The following is a 12,723-nucleotide window of genomic DNA, read 5'->3' on the forward strand; positions in this document are numbered from 1 at the left end:
CCTGGTGAAAGGCTCAACTTGTATATGACAAGAGCTATCTTCGTTTCTACCTTGAACGGCCCATAGGACTTGGGAGCTAACTTCAAGCCCCTTCAAATTGTATTTGTTAATTAACTGAATGGTTGAAGTTTTAGAAAAACTAGATATCCTTCCTGAAATTCCCTTTCAGTGCTCTTATAGTCGATCACCAGCTTCATTCTGTTCTGGGACCCCAGAAGATTCTCCCTCAAAATTCAGTTCATCTCCTGCCTCTTTCCCGTCCAGTCTTCCAGGACTGCCTCAGGTGTGCTCTACTCTTGAGGATCCATTATTAGGGAGGCTGATAACCATAAAGTGCTGTGAATGGTGTCATTTTGATGATAAAGCGGTAAGTAGTGCTATACTACCCTTCGGCTAGCCCTAAATTTCATCCAGGAGTTAGATTTATGGAAAGCTATGCATCTCAAGTAGTTCTCCAGGCATTAGTTAACCTTCTCAGTTCAGCCATCTGTTTGACGGTAATAGGCTGTGTCTTCTACTCCTAACCATCCTCATAAGTTCCTGCCAGAAGTTTCTTGTATAGATCTTGTCTCTATCTGAGACAATGGAGCTTGGCATGCATGTAACCAGCAGATTTAGAAAGGAAAACTCAGGCCACCTTCTGGGTCGTAAAGGGGTGTGTGAGAGCTACAAATTGCTGTATTTGGCGTATCTGTCAACCATCACCAGTGTTGTATCTCTAACTACTGATTTTAGGAGGGCACAATGAAATCTATTGACTGGTCAAGCCTGCTGGTTCTCCATCTTCCTTCTGGTTCCTTCTTGATCATGTGCAATACCACCTTGTTTTATTTTCTTCATTTTTTTTTGTACTCAGTGGTGTAACTCAGCCTTAGCATCCTCACAATGCTCTCCATTTGGATAAAAGTATGCACCTGCTTATTTAGAAGATGTTTGGTGCTTTCTACACGTTAATTTTCTGCCAACCAGATTTGAGGAATTTGTTGCATTTGCATTGTGTGCTTTTGTGCTTTCAAGCTGTCTTTGGGCTTAAAATTAATTTCAGTAAATCTGAAATGGCCAGGATTGGCGGTGATGGTAGTGCTGAGGTGTTTGCTGAAGTGTTGGGCAGCAGAGATGTCAAGTTCCCTTTTAAATATATTGGGGTTCTGTTGGGAGCCAAATATAAAGATCAAATCTCTTGGCAACCGGTGATTGAATTGTTCGAAAAAAGGCTAACGGGTTGGAAGAGAAACTTCCTTTTTTAAAGGGGGTAGGTATACCTTAATAAAAAATACCTAGGTCAATCTTCCAATCTACTATCTCTCTACCATCACAATTCCGATGAATGTGGCTAAGAGATTGGAAGCCATACAAAATAGGTTTCATTGGAGTGATGAAGATGGAGATCAAAAATATTACTTGGCAAAATAGGATGATATCAAAAACTCGATCAACCATGGTGGTCTTGGCATAAGATCCATAGTTAAAATGAATGAAGCATTGCAAGGAAAGTGGTTGTGGAGATAATTAGTGGAAGCGGACAGGTTATGGAGAAAAATTGTGAACGCCCGTTGAGGTGATTACATGGGTAAAAGTGCTGGCAGCAGAATTTATACTCCTCAAGGAAGAGGTTTGTGGAGATAAATTGTAATGTTGTGGCCTCAGTTCCAGCAATGCATAAAGTGGAATCTTGGCAGCGGAAACAAGATCAGTTTTTGGAAGGATGACTGGATTGGTGAGGGTTGCCTTAGGAGGAGATATCCCAGGATTTATGCTATTGCTTAAAACAAGAAAATGGCTGTTAGTGAGGCGGGTCAATATGGAGAAAGTTGAATGGCCCGTTGATGTTTCAAGGAATCTGAATGATTGGGAGATTGGTGAATATGAAGATTTACTGAAAAATTTAGAGGCACATCAGATGAAGACTTGTGATAATCAGGCTGTTTGGAAACTGGAAAAAAAGGGGAATTTTTCTGTTACTTCTTTTTATAAGTTTCTGTGTGGTGGGAATGAGAATGACAGTTTGAGCTTTCCGGCTGCGCAAATCTGGAAGACTAAGGCTCCCCCGCGTATTGCATTTTTTGCTTGGGAAGCTTGTTGGGAGAAAATTTTAACTATCGATAAATTCATACTAAAGGGACAGATCCTGGTTAATGGCTGTTACTGTTTTCTTTAGGCGGAGGAAATGTTCAATCATCTCCTATTGTAGTGTCATATGGTTTACAATCTATGGTGTATGGTTTATGATCTTTTGGGGGTTGAGTGAGTTATTGCTGACTCGGTTGGTATGAAATTTGGGCTTGAGATGGTTTATGTGTAAAAAAAATATTGCTAATTTTATTCCACTGGCTGTTTTTTGGGTCTTTGAGAAAGAGAGAAATTATAAAACTTTTGAACGTGTTGAGAGTAGTTTGTATAAAATAAGAGATAGGTAAACTCATTCTTTTGGATCTATTTTGTTTGGTCATGACATTATTAGTGATAAAAATTTTGAGAATCTCATTGATACCTTAACACTATTGTAAATCTTTTGTACATGGGTGGTACCCCCATTTTGGTACCATGTTAATTCATATCGTATACTTTTTATCTAAAAAAAAACAGATGTTTGGTGCTTTCTCTGTCTGTTCTTATAGTGAAAACAACCTCTTCTAAGTGACAACTTTGAGACAGCCATTAAGATTGTCAAGAACTCCAGTTTTTATATGAATAGTATTTGGTGCCTCGGACTCAAAGGTTTCCTTTAGTAGGCAAGGGGCCTCCCTTTTGCAATAACACTGTACCTATGCCCTTTTCACATGCATTGGTTTCCAAGATGAAGGATTGGGAGAAATGCAGTAATGCAAGAACAGGAGATGTCCTGATTTCTTCAAAAGCTACTTCTGCCTTGGGTTCCAAGCAAACCCATTTTTCTTCAACATTTCAGTTAATAGACTGCCTATGGTGTAGTAATTTCTCACAAACTTCCTATAGTATCCTGTCAAATCAAAGAATCCCTACAGTGCTTTCAGACTAGTTGGCCAAGTCCAAGAACCCATGGCCTCAACTTTGGACAAGTTTATTTTCGCTCCCTCTTTAGAAATCAGTTGGCCATAGTACCCTAACTTCTTCTTTCCAAGCAAAAATTAGACTGCTTGGCAAAGAGTTGATGCTGCTGCAAGATTCAAAAATACGGCCTCCAAGTGCTCCCGGTGTTGCTTGGATGAAATTATATAAAAAAAGATGTCATCAAAGAAAACCAGCATTATTTTCAAAGATAAGGTTGGAAAATATGGTTTATGAGTACCTGAAAGGTGGTAGGGACATTTGTTAGCTTGAAGGGCAATGACCTTGAAATCAAATTGCTATGGTGAGTTCTAAAGGCCATTTTAGGAATGTCACATGGCTTGACTCTAATCTGGTGGTAACCTAACCACAAGTCTATTTTAGAGAATGTAGTAGCCTGTGGGGTTCATCTAAAACGTCATCAATCACCGGGATAAGGAATTTATTATTAATGGTAATTGAATTCAGTAGCCTATAATCCTCACAAAATCTACAATTCCCATCTTTTTTTCTTACCAACAGTACCAAGGAGAAGCGGCTGTGGCTTAGTCTGATTATTGATTCCTCAAGCATTTGGGCTACTTGCTTCTCTATTTCTTTTCTTTCTTAGGGTGAGTAGCAAAAGGGCTTTAAGTTAACTGGCCCCAACCGTAGTAGCAGTGGGATGGCATTGTCCAATTCTGTCAGAGAAAGGAGGGAGCTTGGCTCGCTAAATAGTCCTTATTACTGCTGCAATAGGATTTTGAAGGGGCTGATTTTCAAGGTTCTTCGTCTCTTTTGGTTTCTGCCCTTCCTCCTATCGAGGAAGTTAACCCTCTGTTTACCACTCTTTCTGCATCATTCTGATGAGGCCCCTCTTGTTCTCTATCATGAAGTCCTATGGTCTCCATGCCATGCAACGAATTCTCCACCTGGCTCATCTTTTAGGCGTCAACCATATTGGATTTGCACTTGTTCATAGCCAATTTGATGGTGGAAGAGGCGGTTCAACAGGTTTAGGTGGCTGTCATACCAGTTTGTCAAAGTACTGGCTCATGGGTAAACCCTAGCCGAGGGTTTTCAAGTAGTGTTCGATCGATTACGTATTAATCAATATTCGATTGATTGGTCTGAGGTTATTGACAAAAAAGATTTGTCTAAGTCACTTCGTTTCTTTTTGTCCAAGTTACTTCTTTTTTTGTTCAAGTTACTTCTCTTTTTGTCTAACTCACTTCCTTTTTTCTTTGTGAGTTTCGAGAATATCCCCATTCAATATAGATGGATATATACTACATAACATATATGTATATTCCTCTTATTCTCATTTTTGTTTGCAATTTAGTGAAATACTCAAACGATCGATTCTTTTTTTTTCGTCTGAGCTTCCATGAAAGAAAACTAAACGGAGAATGTTTAATTCTAATGAGCATTGCATTTATCTGGGTTGCATCTTTCTATTCTATATTCATTTCATTTTATTATTATTAATTAATTAGCAAGGGAAAAGAGAGAGAATGAGAGTGAGAGGAAGAAAAGAGGGAAACAGATAGAATAGGGAAGGACAGAAGGAAAATATGAGATAATTCTGATAATTCTTCACTTATTTCATTAGAGATTTAGCATACATATATATAGAATACCGCAGCCAATCAGAGGTGGGTAACATTGGTAATATTCCTCAGGTACAACACAGTTGGCAGCTGTCCTTCCCTTAGTATGCTAGTGGAAATTTAAAATTATAAGGATTCTTATAAACACCCTAACAAAAGACTAACAGAACCTAATATTCAATCTTATTTCATTCCCCCCACTGTTTTCTAGCAGAGTATAACCTCTCTCTCGTTATATTTTCTTTATCTCTTAACAATATCTTCTCTTTGGAAAAAAAAAAAAGAAAATAAGAAAGTATAAGAAAGAAAATAAGATGCCAATGTACATATGTGTCCAGGACAAAAATCAGTGACTTAGAAACAACTAAGATTCTGATGTCTAGTGAGTGCACATGCCCCAGCACTATTAAGAATCAAATCAATGAATCAGTCAGTCAATTGAAAGGTACCCTGTTTGGTCTTCTTGTAGGATCTACTTGATCACCCATTTCTTTCCGACGCTTACGAAGAGCTGCATTATGGAATAGCCTTTTGTCATCCTCATGCTTCACGGCTGCAGCAGCAGCTCTGAGAGCTGTGGATGAAAAGCAAATTTAATACAACATAGAAAAGAATACACAATAAACCTACCACAGTTATAGCATCACGAAGTGCCACTAGTTCTTGACAAAATTAATGAAGTAGAAAGAAATAGAAGGACAGTAATTTAAGAGAAAGCTGATTAAGTTTAGTGGAATGTACCAAGATTAGGGATCAAAGAGCCAGTCTCAACTTCAGCACTGCAGAGAGTACATCTCGACTGTTATGCAAACAATAATTGTGGTTATCATTCTGGTCTCTTCCCATCTAGAGGTAATAAGCCCATTATACAAAGTAATGAAGCCGATATGATAATGCTAGATAACAAAGGCATCTCAAGAGCAATGGGCCTATTATTGAGCACACCAAAAAAATAGATGAATCTGCATTTATGCACATAACAAAATTAAATGGATTCTAATACAGCAGTGTTCTTCATAAATGTTTCCAGAACTTCAGTTTGAACTGAAACATATTGCCAGCTATCATCAAAAATACCCCAAAAAGAAAAAGAAGTTACTGCAATTATGCACATAACGAATAATGCTACACATCGCACAGTTCGTGAATTTCCATTTATCTCTGACGAGAAAGCAATTTGGTTTAGAAATGTTCAACTATTTATGGAAAACTAGATAATAGTCTGTTTCTTGTTCTTTTCTTGGTTAATCTCTAGAGGTAGAGTCATATTGTCTCACATCGATTAGTTTCAGGTAAATTGTTTTCTTGACTTGTCCCATGAGGGTCTACCTAGGCCTGTCTTTGATATTCTCATCCTTCTAGAATCTAATCACCTCAAGTGGCATCTTACACATTTCATTTTGAAAAGATGTGCAACACCCCCATTTTCTCAATCAGGGGAGAGAAAAGTGGGATACTGCTTCAAGGGAGAGATGGGAAAGCTCTAAGTTGATGAGGAAACTGAAATTTATCAAAAGCAGCTACAAGACTGGAAAAAGGAGGTGTTGGGGACTTTACGGTTAAAAAGCAGAATCTTATTAATCAAGTTAGTTTCCAGGATAGGCTGGAGGCCTAGAATGGTTTAACAGAATTCCAACAGGTTGACCTTCATGCTCAAACCAAGTATTAGGATGACTTTGTGAAAGAACAAATGAATGGGGAAACAAAAATATAAGATTCAAAGGGCTAGTACAGGGATACGAATTCTAAATTTTTTCATAGTGTGACAGCAGGAAGGAGCACAAAGTGTTGTCAAGGAATTGGAGCTTGAGGACGGTAGGATGATTAGGCTTTAGAGACCCTTCTTTTTGCATTGAGGTTGAAATTACTGGTTTTTGCAGGAAATTCTATGAAGAGAAGATGGGTAATTTTCCTTCACTTGAAGGACTGGATCAGAGCCCTACTAGAGGGGATAGAGTTAGTTGGCCTATTTACATGGCTCAACTCCTATAGGCTCAATAATCTTAAAGAGCCTAAGAAGCTGAAGCAATGGTCTTTACGACATTCTTTGATTGTGCTAGGCACATGTTTCCACAACTGAGTTCCACCGGATCCAATTAGAAACCTTCAAAACTTATGTACCCACAACAACCTAAGAAATTACTCGCGACTATCCAAGCATATCATTTCTAGGGGATTCCAACCACAAGGTCCCTTCCACCTAGGAGTATTCATCGGTCTGAAACTAGACCAAAATCTTTTGATCCTCAAGTTTTGAACTGAAGAGAGGACCAAAATATTCTGTCCAAACTAAGTCGAACCAAGTTGGGCTTTTTTTCTCAAATGATCTTTTTTAATTAAAAATAACTAATGAAATGAATTAAAATTAAAACAAATAACATATCAATAAACCATAATCATTTGTCAAGTTCATAATTAATGAAATTAAGAAAAACAAACAATAATCTATTCAATACCAATCCCCAATTTGGAACATTTTTTGTACATGTCGGTCTGGTGGATCCGGGCTGGGTATCAGACTGAACTAGACCGAAATTTTCGGTCCTCCCACCTTTGGATCAAAGACTTGGATCAAATTATGAACACTCCTACTTCCACCTATAGGAAATTCAGTGAGAAATCCCTATCAGCAACCAAAGGAGTTTCAAGCTAAAGGCTGGTAAGATCCAATGACCCTTACCGATAAGACTGGGAAAAGCACGAGTAGCTGGTCTATTTGCAGGTTCGTAGCTTAGATTGTGGTATAGTTGTAAGGAAAGAAAATGTCAATGAACCTAGGAAAGAGCTTATCCAAAAGAAACTGCCAAGGCAAGAAGGGACTGACTGACAGGTAGGAGTGTTCAGCAAAGTGGCATGAGATTAAAAAAATGTCAAGGGCAGCCACTGAAGTGGATTATGCAAAGTCAGCCATAATTCTCTATGATAGAACACATTCCTACTAGAGTTTATTTCTTCTTTACCACTATCTCTTGACAATTTTCCACAAGATCAATACAATAATGAGATCCACAGATTAATCTACAGCATTCTCAATTAAGGGATAAATTTCTCAATGACCAAGAGAGGCAATATCCTCACTTCAAAGCTGTATGTTATCTCGTTTACCTCATTCATTATCAAAATAAATACTCTTGTTGTAATTCTATGAAAAGCAGAGAGGAAAGCAAAAAAACAAGATCATACGAGAACCACACTACACAGTTAAAATCCTCTCAAAAAACTAGCGAAGACATCTTTAAAGCAATCATGGGAATGTTTCTCTAGTTTCATTAAGGAATAGGAGATAGTGCTATGTACCATTTCGATGACCCTTCTTAGCATGAGACCACCAAATGAATGTCCACATGAAATAACCACAGCATCTTCAAGGAAAGCACCACTAAAATATTAAAAATGCATGGAAAAGTTAATGAACAGAAAAGAAAAAACAGTTATAATCACAAATAATCCAAAAGAATACAAGAGTTCCGCTTTTACGAACAACCATCTAACAAATCAACTCAATAGCCATCTTGATGGACAGATTTAGAAGGAAGAAAATAATGAGTAATATCTTAAAACACCACAGCAATTTCTAATTTGTATCTAATTGCACCTTGCATTTTCAATTGTAACAATCTGTAACCTGCCATATAAATGTCGCACTTGTTAAAATTTTCCATCAAATTTAACTGTGATTTAAACATTAGTTTGAACCAATAAATTTACGACATGTTCCATGGGCAAAAACATCCAAAGAAAATTAAAAGCTTAAAAAAGCCACTCTCCTTTCTCTTTCTTTTCTTCCTCCTCTTTCTGATTCTACCTCATAAATATCATTGATGACATAAGACCCCCAGAATCCTTGAAAATCTTGCAAAAATACCATAGCCTTAATCAAGACCACCACAAACTTTTCAAACAGATCCCTTCTCATGGAAACTGATTCTTGATGGAAAACATCTCCAGATTTTAAACCTCAAAACAGCCAAAAAAGGTAAACAAAAAGAAGGATCAAAGTCGAAATTGCTCATGATTTATATCAAACCCAAAAAAAAAGAAAAAAAAAGCTGTATGAGACCAAAGAAAATTCTCATCATTCGTATCCACTTTTTTTTAAATTTCCCTTCGACTTTCTTCATTATTTTAGCCTCTTCTGAAATGATCTTGCATGAATCTTCAATAAATTTCATGTGTTACTGAAAGTCAAACGTGATCTCTCCAATTATTCCAAGAAAAAAAATGCCAAATTCCAAAATCCTTTCTGGCTCCCACCAGCCATTGTGAGTAGCATCTTCTTATGTTATATACTTACACATCATATCCAAGGGGGCAGGAAAAGAAGATACTTCCAATAGATGGAAAACAAACATCGTCGGTACAAGAAAGAGCTGTAAGCAAAGAGATCATATGCGAACCATTCTCCCAATCAATCCAACAGATAAGCTATGATGACGACCATGAGAAAGAAGGGGCCAAAAAAACAAACTGATAAAAAGTTTACAGCTAAGCTTTGGCAAGAGCAAAGAAAATGAATCAATGAAAACAAAGACTAAAATCTCTTTTAGACCAAAGCCTACCAAAAATATGGTAGGAGGAAGGAGTAAGGCAGAAGAATAAAGAGGAAGGAGCAAAAAAAAAGGAACATAGATTATTTTAGGAATTTCCTTTGGGATATTTTTACCCTTGCACATGTCATAAATCTCTTGGTGTAAATTGCCACTTCCAAATCATGGTTAGATTAGACAGAAAATTTCAAGAGAAGGTGCAATTTGATAAACATTTATATTGCAGCATCCAGATTGTTACAATTAAAAATACAAGGTGTAAGTTGAGAGAAATTGAAAATTGCAAGACCGTTTTAAGATATTAGCCCTAATAATAACAAATAGATAATACGAAGAGCTAAAGTTTAAGTTACAGATATTAAGGTCTAGTTTTAAAATAGAGAAAATAGTAATAAATAGATTATTATTAAGGAGTGAACAGTTAAGTTCCAAAATGAGGACAGGTAACAGTTTGACTTGCAATTTTTTTAGCAATTTAGCAATGCGATGCCAAAATCTCTGCTCAATACTTCATGAACTTGATGCCAACAGTTTAAGTTCCAAAACAGTGCAGGATTTCCTATTCGACTTGCAATTTAGCTACACCATGCTGAAATCTCTGCTCAAGATTTCATGAACTTGATGCCAACAGTTAAGTTCCAAAATGGTGCAGGATTTCAACTAGGAGAGATAAAACGTGAGGAACCATCATAAATACAATTTGTTTAGATCATTACATGTGAAAGCATGGATTGTCGAAGTTGATGCTACATTGAAGCATCAATAGCAATATACAACTTTACAATATTCACCATATGAATTGAGAAAAAAGGCTTTATTTAGAAGGCCAACAAAAACCAACACATTAGGCAGAAAAAGCTGTTAAAAAGCACATCTTAAGCCATTGAAGTTGCAGATTCAGATAAAGGCTGCAGGTAAAATTCCAGTAATTATTTCTCGTACTGTTATGCGTTTAAAAATCAATAGCAAATCCACCAAGTGAGAATACTTGAACCAATATTACATTTCTGTTAACTATTCTGTTAGCTTATGTATTAACAGTGTAAGTGTGCTAACAAATTACTAAATCACCCTCACTCTATGAAGCCATTTTCTATCTTTCCTCCTTATTCTCTTTCTTCTAGCTTACAATCCACATTGAAGTTGGTATTCACTTCTCAGCAAAATCCTAAGCCTCTTGAAGCTGTCTTCCACCACTAGATGGTTATCACCATTCATAGAGAGAGAACCACCTGAAGTGTGTTTCGCTTGTGAAGGAACTAAAGAAAAAACTATATATGTACCGTGCATGTATGAATTTCAAGAGGCTTAGGAATTTCAGAGATTGCGAGTATGAATTTCAGTGATTGTGGGTATGCAGAAGATATGATGTTTAGGCAATTGAACTACTTGGTAGAGAGATTGAGAGAAAAGGAGAAGGGAAAAGATAGAGGTAATGGTGCCACAATGAAGATGACAAGTTAAGAATTTGGGATTGGAATTGGCTTCTAAGAGAAAGATGATGAAACGTTTTCTTTCATTTTCATTCGTGTTAGTACTATTCTTTTATTGTCATTGATGCTTTAATTTGCAGAGAAACAGATTGATGGGAAATTAGGAAAAAGAATAAGAAGTGGGATCTGGTTCAGCAAGGCTGGTAAGAAGATTAATAAAGTGCATAAGGCTCTTTAATAGCACTTGAGTCTGGACATTTAAATTTGTAGGATTCATAAGTAAAGATGAATAGAGGTTCGCAAAGATTTGAATACATAAACTAAACAAGGCTCTATATGAACTCAAGCAATTGCTAAGAATATAGTTTGGCAAGTTCACAAGAACAATGATAGATTTAGGATTTAAGCAAGCTCAAGGAGACCATGCTCTCTTCATCAAACACTCAGGAACAAGACGAGTTACAACTCTCCTAATATAGTTGATTACATTATCATAATAGAAGATGATGAGAAAGAAAAAATAATAGTAAAATACTCCCTAACAAAAGAATTTGAGATAAAAAAGTTTGGTATGTTGAAGTACTTTCTGAAAATTTAACTTGTCTGCTCAAATCCCGAGATCTTTATTTCTCAGTGAAAATACATTCATAACCTGTTGAAAGACTCAGGCAAGAGAGTATGCAAACTAGCTAACACTCCCATTGAGCCTAATCACTAGTTAGGAATAGTAGAAGAAAATACTCCAGTAAATAAGGAAACATGTCAGAAATTAGTTGGAAATTGAAGTCATCCGCTCAAAAAATTTGGGACTTTTATTTCTTATTAGCAATACATTCATAACCGGTTGAGAGACTCAGGCAATCTAGCATACAAACCAACTAGCACCCTTAAATTAGAAATAAAAGAAGAAAATGATCTATTAAACAATGAAATGAATCATAAATTAGTTAGAAGATTGACATACTTAACCCACATGAACCAAATATTACTTATATAATGAGTGTTATAAGTCAATTCATGTACATTTCGAAAGAAGTACACCTACAAGTAGCCTACAGAATACTGACTGCATTACGTAAAAAAGTCACATGAAAAAGGAATTATGTCTTAAAAAAATGATAAACAGCTCATACAAGTCTATGCTGATGCAGATTATGGAGGATTAGTTGTACACAAAAGATCTAGCACAAGATATTGAACTTTCCTTGTGGGCAACCTAGTCACCTATGAAAAGATCATGCACCTATATTGTGGCAACAAATTAGGCAAAAAATCTCACACAATCCGATACAATATTAACCATCTTTTAAACAAAATCTTATCTTAGTGTTGGTCACTATCAAATTTCCATTATGCCACATCAACTTAATTTTGCTATATCACCTCAATTTCTTGCCATACTAGCTTCTAACAAAATGACAAAAGTACCCTTACCATTAGACATATTAAGTGAATTATAAAATTTACAGAATTCCGAGCTGAAATGGCCACCAAAGTGCTTGAGCAAATTCTCCACTCCTCTTTTTTTAAGATAAGAATATTACTTTATTTCATTATTTATTAAATCTTTTTTAAAAAATTAAAAAATATATTTTATTGAAAAGAAGCTCTATTAATAGGAGAAAGAAAAGCATGACAAAATAAGAGAATGAGACATCATCCTCAAAGAACCACAAAATCATGAGGCTACAAAAATTGAGTAAAGGTCCCAATTTTGAAAGAGCTCTGAGATGAGACTGCCATAGTAATTTTATTTCATAAAATTATTAGATAACTTTTCTGATAAACTATATAAACTTTAGTTCGTTAATTGATACCAAAAAAAATCAATTTATAAAGAAATTAAGTACTGAATGAAACTATTTAACGTGGAAAACTAATAAATTAGGTAAATTTTGGGTCATTAACAAATTTTTCATTTAGGAGATGAAGGATATTATGGTAAATTTGATTTTACTGTTAAATAAATATAATCTTTGTCTGGACTCTTAAATGATCAATACTTAATTTTGAATATTTCTCTTTCTAAAGTAGGGAAATCTTGGTCTTGACTCCTAAATGGCAATGGGGATTAGATTTTTTCTGAAGTAATGTGGTTTACATATTAGAGGAGAACAGAAGAAGGCT

The 12,723-nt window shown here is 36.0% G+C and overlaps 1 protein-coding gene across 3 annotated transcripts in view; it reads right to left on the reverse strand.

The window, feature by feature from the left end:
• The window catches only part of LOC110813652 (RING/U-box superfamily protein), a 41,633-nt gene that overhangs the window by 2,019 nt on the left and 26,891 nt on the right, over positions 1-12,723 (reverse strand). For all 3 annotated transcript variants that reach the window (XR_015812822.1, XM_088206363.1, XM_088206364.1), the window contains 3 exons: positions 7,914-7,995; positions 5,358-5,415; positions 5,066-5,190 (listed from right to left, as the gene is read on the reverse strand). Coding sequence is in view for 2 of the 3 variants with exons in the window: in XM_088206363.1 (XP_088062489.1) it covers positions 5,066-5,190; positions 5,358-5,415; positions 7,914-7,995 (265 nt within the window). In the remaining variant the exon portion in view is untranslated. The remainder of the gene's footprint in view (positions 1-5,065; positions 5,191-5,357; positions 5,416-7,913; positions 7,996-12,723) is intronic.

This window comes from Carica papaya, chromosome 6 (assembly GCF_054855325.1).
Source record: "Carica papaya isolate Zhongbai chromosome 6, ASM5485532v1, whole genome shotgun sequence".
NCBI classification, from domain to species: Eukaryota; Viridiplantae; Streptophyta; class Magnoliopsida; order Brassicales; family Caricaceae; genus Carica; species Carica papaya.